Here is a 9175-nt window from a genome sequence, read left to right as displayed (position 1 = left end):
CATAGCTTTAAGAATCCTTTTTTACTTAGTAGGAAAACATTACCTTGAATCATGCTGGATGTTACAGGCTGGTTCTAGGGGCCATTTTCTCCCTGTGGTCAGCTTTCCCCAAAAGCGAGCACACCAGGATGCCTGTGGAGAGATATATGGGACCAGCCACAAGGCCACCTACTACTGAAGGGGTGTGAAGAGCTTCTAGAGCAAAGTCATTTCTGAAAGCACTTCACCTATCCCCACACTTGCCCTAGGAGCTATAAAACACTGCATCTATCTATCCAGAAACTGCAGACAAGCACTCATTAAGCACCCCAAAGTTAGTGCTCACCCGTGCTGCACCAGGCTCCCGGGCACAGAGAGCCCCAGTCAGGAGCCCTCAGGCTGGCACAGTCACTGCCCACTGAGGAGGCCCAGCCGGGCCGGGGGCTTTTGAGGGCCCAGCTGGGTGGGGGGGGGCTCATCAAGCCCCACGGCCTGCTGGGAGGCCCCGGGGCATAAAGAGCCGCTGCCCCAGAGCAGGGCTTAGTAGGCCTGGAGGAGCTGGAGTGGAAGCTGAGGGTCTCTCTGGCTTGGTGCTGAGCAAGGAAGCGAAAACTGCTCTGAAGCTGCAGCTGACAAGGTAGGGCCTCACACAGGGAGCTCTGTGGTGCTTAGTAGTAATCTCAAAACTCTCTCTGTGGGAAGATGTTTGTGTGGAGCAGGTAGTGGGTGAGTTGGATGTTTCTGCTGGGTCTTGTTTGTGGTTTTGTAGTAGATGCAGGTGTGGTTTTTACAGCAAGGAGGGGTGCCCTGGGTTAATCAGGGTGCTGCTGGGCTGTTCGTGTAGCTGCTGCTGTGGGGGGAAGCTGTGTGGTTACGGGCTTCTGCCTAAATCTGTGGCTTGTTCAGGCTAGCATAGCTGCTCCTTCCCTTGCACTCCTGTGTGGCTTAGTCAAGAAAAGCAAGTACAAATGGTGCGAGTGGTTTTCTGTTGCTTGTCTTGAAGGTCCTCCAGCCTGTAAGCACAGAAGTGTTCTTGAGAAGGACTGAGTGGAATGTTGTTCTGCCAGAAGCTTGATCAGTTTTGTGGAGCTGCCAGAAGGTGTGCTTGCTGTGTGAGGAAAGCTGTGCTCAGCAGAGCACTTCTGTGTGCGCTGCAGAGGTGTGGGTGCTGCAATAGCTGGTGTCTGCTAGGAAAGGACTTTTTTCTGTAGGGTTATAAAATACAGCTGGCTAGAAGCTAGGGTTGCCTTGCAAAAAGTGTGTATTGTCTCTGGTAATGTCCTACTGAAATTAACTGAAAACAATAGCAATCCTGTATAGATATAATTCCCAATTTAAGAAAGATACAAGATTGAAAATTATTTCTCTAGTCTCCTCAAGAAAAAAATCAATGATTTCTTTTGTTTGTTCTAAGCTTTCTCTGTTCTTGTTAATTTGTGTCCCACTGTAGGCTTCTCCCTTAAGATCAGAGCTAGAGATGACCTGAATGAGCCTGTCAAGTCTGAGCTCCTGCAGGCTCCAGGGAAATACCAATTTCTGTCTAGCTTTGAGCTTTTACTCCTAGCTTTAGTAAATTGATGTAACTTTCTATATTGCTTCCATGTTAACATATTGCAGGAGGCTTTTTGGTTTGGAAGCAACAAAGTATATAAATGAGCTGGAAGATAAGAAACAGCATCTGTCACAGTGGGGATCCAGCAATTCTTTACTGACTAGAGTTTTGTGAAGGTTGTTGAGTACTTGAGGAAAAACCATATGATGCTTACTAAGATGATGATATATTAACTTGAGGGCAAAGAGTGAACAGAGTCTGCCTTCCTGAGCTTCAGGTGGGGTCCACCTGCAGGCTTGAATACTGGCATCTCGGAACACTGAGGTCTTACCTATGTGGCTCTCGTTAAGCATAATAAAGCTTTCTTGACTGCACAAGCAGGTCAAATAGTTCTTACAGGCCTCATTTAGAAGGGTGAGCCATATGGCAAAGGGTGTTATTTGCCCTGAAGTTAGCATCTAATAGCTCATGTGACAAATCATTCTTCACAAAAAACAGACTAGAACCAAGCTGACTTCATTATCAACAGACACATCAGTATTTCTGTATTTATTAAATTAAAACCACACAAAATATAACTGCACACAAGAGCACACATCTTGTATTCCAATGCCATATCTCATGAAGAAAAGTCTCTTGCTGGAGCTGTTCCCTTTTATTAGCAGAAGTCTGATTTGCAAACAGTTGTTTAACCACAAAGGCTTTAACTACTCAAAACAAGTTGAATTCCCCATTCTAGGAATACATCATAACCCCACACAGAATTCAGAGGCAAGTTCTGCAGCCCTGAAGTAAACAAAACTTCCTCAGCAAACTTGCCTGTTTGCAGAATACTTCAATTACTTCCATAGTTTGTCATTTACAAGCAAACTTATCCAATATTTTTTAAATACTTAAAACAAATTTCACTTTAACAAGTATTTACAAAATCTTTACTAAAGATCAACATCCTGCATAAAGGTGACCTCAAGGATATATTGTTGCTACCATGCTACAGTTTGCACAGAAGGGGTATAAAGGCCATTGCTAGTTTTGGAAGGCTTAAACCCTTTGTTGATATAGCATAAGGACATTAACCTATGGAAGGCAGAAGAGGTCATAATTTCAGTGCAATTACCCATTCATGACTTGTTTTAAGTACATCAAGATGAGTCCAAAAGACTTGGGTTTTGAACTATTGACCATTTAGTTCTTTAAGAACTGATTTCATGGGAAGTTTTCAGGCCATGGCATCTGTCTTCTACTGATGATATGAAGAAGTTGCATAGGGGCCTTCCTCATTCTCCTCCTCTCTAAAAAGAAAATGATCACAGTCATCAGATCAGGAATATAACATGAATACTAAAACTGTAATGCAAATACAGATAACCAGCTTCCCTACTGGATCAAAATAGGTCAGAGTGGCTCTGCTTAACAGGCATATTATCTGCAGTGTATTAGTATTCCTTATGTACCTCTGGAGTTCTTGTTTCAAGAGCAGAATGCTGAAAATTAAAGCTGTATAAGTTTAACAACATCAGAATTTGTTTTGAGTCTAATGAACTATTATACTACAATGCCAATTCAATAGGAAATCCTGTAAAGGATACCGAAGTGCTGGACTTCAGTACTGCTGCTTGCTTTTTGCTTTTTTTTTTTTTTTTTTCTTAAAGCAAGCTTAGCTGTAGGCTTGTTTCAGCCTTTTGAATGGTAGGGGGTACAGGCAGACTGAATGAAGCAAGAACAGGAGCAGTCCATCATAGTTGTAGCTGGACCTGTGCCTTGATGCTTTAAGGATATTCCCTGAGCGGGCTCCTTGATGTATATACTTCCTGTGCATCAGTGTTGAGAATGATCACTTGGATTATCTTCAGAGAAAAAAGTTGCCCCCAAGTGCTGCTGTTAATGCAATGACTGCATAAACCAAAGTAGTGTTGCTATTGAAAAAAATCCTCATGAAAAATCTGCCTACTGTTTACTTGACAATATTGCCTCTTAACGTGGTTATGTAAACCTAGTGCTGTGCAGCAACCAGTACTAATTCAAGCATGCCAAGTTCTCCAAAGATCATTTTCTACTACTGTACCTTCAAAATTATGTTCCTGAGAACCTATTCTTAAAGCTGCAGCCAATTTTTAGTGTTTTGGTGAGAACAGAAAGACTTAAGAGTTGCCACACTGTGAGCTTCAAAGGATTTTCAGTCATTTTTAATACTGTATGTGCCTCCATACAAAGGTACTGTTATTGAAATAGTCTAATAATAAGGTAAAAACTACATATTTCAAGTGTTCCAAAACCCCAATCATTCAGACTTTTCACTAATTTCTAAGCATGATTATTTATCTGCAACTTATATTTTCTATAACCTCCCCTGAATAGAATCTCAGGAAAGAACCCTAGAAACTAAGCAAGCAGCTGTGTACTTGCACTCATTTTCTCAGCCCTTCCCTGTTCTTGGCTAGACCAGCAATACTACATTCTGAAGCCAAAGGCATGCTGCTACTTTTGCCTTGAAACAATCTTGTAACAAAAAAAAAAGGGGGTGGAGGGTGTTGGATGAAACCGGTTGTTATTGCAGGGTTGTGTGGTTACAGTAGTACTGAGAATGGGTTTTAGCTTTTCTTACACTACATGATTACTTTAGTGATGCTACAGACCCAGTATCAAGTACAATTCTTAAGATATAGGTCTATGATGTTTTAAGTAGTATCCTTATGTCATCAAGTCTGCATTCAAAACTGGTGTAGAACACTACAGTTTGCAGATACTATTTGTAATACCTGGCATGACAGTAAAGTAAGGAAACAAACAATTTGTGTCTGGTTGAATAAGCTCTAAAGCACTTGTGTGTAAATCGTCTCAAGACAATACATTTTAAAACTTAAGTTTTCAGAATTAAAGCCTATCAACATACCAAGCTTGTAACGCTGGGCTGCAGGACTGTAAAATCCAACTATAACTACTTGGCTGAAGCTGAGTATTCAAAAAGTATATTCTGGAGCTCTGGTATCAGCACTTCTGGAGCAATAGGCTTTTAGCCACATGTGTCCAGAACACAGCTGCAAATAGCAATCTCCTGCTAGTTTGTGAGGATGAAGGAGAACTTTTATATTTTCAGAGCTTACACTGTCTAGTAGGGGAGAAACCTTTTTATGCTGTACACTGAAAATTACTTTGTAGTTTGTTATACTTGCTATACTTGCCCTTTTAAGAGAGTAAAATGTGGCAGAGTTACCACAAAGAGGATTCCCTTTTACTCAGTCTGCCAGAATTGGCCTTTCAGTCTTCTTGAAAGCCTTAATATAGGAATAACATCCATCATGACATGGCAACAGCCAAACACTGGACTGAAATTAGTGCAGTTGATTATGGTGGACAGTAGGGGCAAATATGGAGAACTGAAGCACTGAAGTAGTGATGTTATATTAGCAGGTGTTCAGACATCAAAGTAACAAAACATCTGATCTGTGTTTGTTTCCACTTCCCTTGTGAAATGCACTTGGGCTATGGGCTCCTGGCAATTATCAGGAGAGGGCAGATGACTGACACTCGGGTTACAGCCAGTTTTGGAGATTTCTGTATGTGGCAGGGATGTAAAAAACCATGTAGTAGGTCCTTACGCTTGAACCTGGCTGTAATGTACAAAATAATAGGTTTCTGACCAAGGCTCAGGCATGCTGCAGTTTTCAGTAAGGGCTGGTAAGAATAGCTTCTGACCTTCTGTCCCAGGCCGCAGTACTAGACTGTAATGAAGTCTGCAGCACATTCCTGGCCATTATCTTGGTTTGGAGTAAATATTACTACTGTAGATCTTCAGAACTGTACAGATCAAGTACATGTCTCTTCTGATGGCTTAACAATAAGCCAAGATTTACATGAAATAAAATTATACAGTACTAGCTGTAGCCGCTGGCCCACAAGCACCAACATGGCAGTGTGTGTATGTTTAATGACCAAACAAATTTCTGCACTTCTAAGATTTTTAAAATAGCAAAGTGGTAAGTCACTGCAACATTCTCCTTCAGGCAAAGTGAAATGAACAGCAGAGCATTACAATGCTTTGTAGCGCTGTCTCTTCCTGTTTGCTGTTGCTGCTTTGCCTGTAGGTTACAGGAGCTGAAAGACATCTACTGCAAGGTTTTGTATGTATCGGGCCATAAATAATGCTAATAACCACTTCTCTAAGACCAAGTGCACCTGAGTGGACAAGCAAACTTGAATTCAATGCTTGGATGCTTCTAGAATCCACAATTAAACAGGGCAGCAATCTGAGTTTGAGAGTTAAAAGCTTCTGAAAACCTGAAAGGATTCTCCATAGTCAGCCTCCTTTGAGGTATCAGCTTTTTCAGCTGATGGCAAATGATGGTGAAAAAATACTAGGCAAATTAGTTACCAGTTTCAAATTATTTGACACCTTACTCTTTCCCAGAGTCAGGTCAAGGAACTGAGCAGATGACAGTACATGCTTCTGTTCTCATGCTGCATGCCAGTTACATGGGCTTGTACAACTAACAGTGGTTAGAGTGGCTCTACTCAGTTAAAAGGTTTTCAAAATGAGTCACTGAAAGTCAACTGCAGAGAGATGTGAACTGTCCCAGAAGCACAATATATAGCCCCAGTGTTCTAGTCTACCACAGTACCACCCTAAGACTATAAAGAACTTGCATTAGACCCCTCTGCAAAGGAGAAAACACTTACATTCACTTCCTGACAGACTGTAGAGGGGTGGATGTAGTTGGAGAAGATAAGGCAAGGGTAACTTTTGTGAGCCATGACTGAAAGCCAGAGATGGTGGGGTGAAAGGTGTTATTATGAGAACTCTGAGACATAAAGGAAGCTTTTTCTCTTTAGAAGTTTTGGATAACATCCTGCTCAGCAGATAGCCTACAGGTCTGTATTTTGTGCTTCTTGTAGCGTCGTGACCAATAAAATGTGCTCTATGCATAATTAACAAAATTACCTGCTACATCTGAACAGGAGGTGGGAAAGTAACTTCTCCTCCTGTATCCATTACTCCTTGGGAGGAGATTTAGTACCAGGCACTCATTTCCCAAGTTGTAACTTAGGCAATATACAAAATGGATATTAGTTGTAGCAATGTACTAGCTGTGTGGTGTCACTCTCTGTATTGGCTCTGCTCATGGTGCAGCAAGGTCTAAGTGAATTTTCTTCTGTAAATGAGTATGTTCATTTGGAGGGATGTTAAAATAATTGCCTCCCTCCAGCAGGGACTTTGGTTTCATGTCACCCAGCTTAACTGCTGGGTCAACACCTTCTCTAATGTGTTAGATACATGTCTAATGATCTGAGAGGCAGCAGTAGCACATTTTGATAGATAATCTATACTGCTTCAAATACAGCAATGCAACTGAATGAGTTTGAACAGAGAAGGATCTGAGTTCCAACAACTGTTTTTCCTCTTTAATGTAATCAGTTTGAAAGAAAATAATTGAGAAGCATACTAACAAGGTGTGAAAGTGTTCCAGCCTGCCCTAATTAGACTAATTCTAACCCAGTGTCCTCCTGGCTTTGGAGAGCTGTATGTGGACTGCAACAGGTAATGAATTGCCTTAAGCTGTCTTACAGGGTATTTCTCCCAATAAAGCTTCTCCAATTGCTAAATGCACTATATTGCTCCTCCTCAAATTTTTTAAGTTGCTGAAATAATCCCTTGTTTAAGAAAATATGTGACTCAAGATTCAATTCTGAAAGCTTACTTTCTTTTTAACATTAGGAGTTAAAATCGGTATGCGAAGTGAACCAAGATGATGGAAGTTTTGCATTAAATTTGCAAAAGTGAAGTACGTATCTGCAGGCACAACATCTCTCCAGCTCTCTAGTAAGAGAAGTGATACCAGTCTCCTGCAGTCATACATTTTTTTTTTTTGTCATAGAACCATAGAATGGTTTGGGTTGGAGGGGACCTTAAAGCTCATCCAGTTCCAACCCCCTGCCATGGGCATAGAAACCTTCCACTAGACCAGGTTGCTCCAAGCCCCATCCAACCTGGCCTTGAACACTGCCAGGAATAGGGCAGCCACAACTTCTCTGTGGGCAACCTATGCCAGTGCCCCACCACCCTCACAGTAAGGAATTTCTTCCTAATGTCTAATCTAAATATCTCCTCTTTCAGTTTAAAACCATTTCCCCCTTGAGAAAGGCCACCTTGGCATCACCCACTGAGAGGCAATTTCTGCAGAGAATACACAGGCAGACAACCAGCCCAAGAGACTGCTTGTGAACAAGATGAGGAAGTTTGTCCCAAGGATATGGGAAAACAAACACTGCTGAAGTCCATTATTGTTCTAAGTCTTTCTGTGCTCCCCGCGGGATGCCTATACATGTGAGGGGATAATCACTGTCGCACAGAGGTCAAGAGGTACTGATTTTAATGAATCAAGTGTATGGGAGTGCCTGGCTGTAGAAGAATACTGAAGAAAAGTCTACATAGGTGGATCCACAAAGGGAGGGACTGCATAGGGAAAGGAGATAGCTTAGTTGAAACTGCAACATGAAGAATAGCTACACAACTATAAGGCAATTAGGACAGAAAAAAATGCAATCAAGCCTTGCTGTAAGGCAATCAGTTTCCACATAGGCCTTGGCTTAGTATCTACTGGAAACTACTGGTTTGCTTAAAAACTTGCATTGCAAGACATCTCGAAGAACGCTGGCTTTCTAGCTTTCATGGAATATTACTGCTATTCTATAAACAATGTGTTATAAGGAAGCCTTTATAACTGCCAGATCAAGGCATCTGCTAATGGTGTACTCTGAATGTATCTGGTGCATGGCAATAGCATAGACTTGCTGTTGATAAACTAAAACTGGAAATGCTGTCCGAGACCCCACAAAGAGGGTTCAGCTCAGACTAAAAAGCCTTTAGGATGAGATTGAGAAGCTTAATACTAAAAGTGGCATTTACCTGACATTGTCATCTTTTAGTTTCCTGGCTGCTTGTTTTGATAACTTAATCTGCAAGTCCAATCTCTGTAGGAAATCTTTGGCAGACAGTTCTTCTGGTGCAGTGGGCTGATTGTCAGGCTCTTGAGGACTGGGAGAGGAGCTACTTTCTTCCTGAACTGTCATTAGTCCTCCCTCACAAGAAGGGGAGCTGGCAACAGTTTCATTCTCAGGAGACTCCAGTGAATTAAGTCCATTGAACAGTAACGGTTTCTCTGATACAACAGGAATATTCAGAGTTTTCCTCAGAAATATACAGTCATTAGTGAACAGTTTATTTGCCCTCTTTATTTGTTCCATCTGAAAAAGATAAGAAAAGTAAGTTATTAGGTTTTGGCAAAGTATAAAGTACTAACCTTCCAAAGCATACAGTAACCTTTAGTTACAATAAATCTGTACTTTCTTTGCGGCAGCAGTGGCTTCAGAAGTATCTTTTTGCATTCAAAGTGACTTCAGAGTGCATGTTCTGTCTTAAGGTACCTTAACACCCCAGCTTCTTCCTTTTATGTATACTCCAAAATATTGCATTGTAAGTCTTGTGCTACCTAAAGATGCTTTTCTTGAACAGTCTTCCAATCTCTATACAGGCTCACATGAACAACTTGCCAAAGAATAAAATTCTACTGCAAAAGTGCTGCTGATTTGGATTTATATTAGAGTAAGGCTCAGAACTGCTAGTAGCTGCTCTAAGTGAGCTCTCTG

The 9175-nt window shown here is 41.4% G+C and overlaps 1 protein-coding gene across 1 annotated transcript; it reads right to left on the bottom strand.

Moving 5' to 3' along the window:
* Positions 1-2071: 2071 nt before the first annotated feature.
* Positions 2072-8773, bottom strand: LYSMD2 (LysM, putative peptidoglycan-binding, domain containing 2). Its single transcript, XM_010016711.1, has 2 exons — positions 8436-8773; positions 2072-2823 (listed from the first exon to the last, which is right to left on the bottom strand). The coding sequence occupies exons 1-2, from the start codon at positions 8771-8773 to the stop codon at positions 2772-2774; spliced, it is 390 nt and encodes a 129-aa protein (XP_010015013.1). The 3' UTR covers positions 2072-2771.
* Between the last annotated feature and the right edge of the window lie 402 nt (positions 8774-9175).

This window comes from Nestor notabilis, unplaced genomic scaffold, assembly GCF_000696875.1.
Source record: "Nestor notabilis isolate BGI_N333 unplaced genomic scaffold, ASM69687v1 scaffold4036, whole genome shotgun sequence".
Lineage (NCBI taxonomy): Eukaryota > Metazoa > Chordata > Aves > Psittaciformes > Psittacidae > Nestor > Nestor notabilis.
Note: the sequence above shows the minus strand (reverse complement) of the source record. Positions and strands in the feature narration are given on the sequence as shown.

Bases quoted from the DNA above. Each gene is read 5' to 3' on its own strand.
- LYSMD2 (XM_010016711.1), bottom strand. From the start codon at position 8,773: ATGGAACAAATAAAGAGGGCAAATAAACTGTTCACTAATGACTGTATA. The intron at 2,824-8,435 runs GTAAATGCCACT...TTTTCTTTTTAG, and splicing joins CTAAAAGATGACAATGTCAG to AGAGGAGGAGAATGAGGAAG.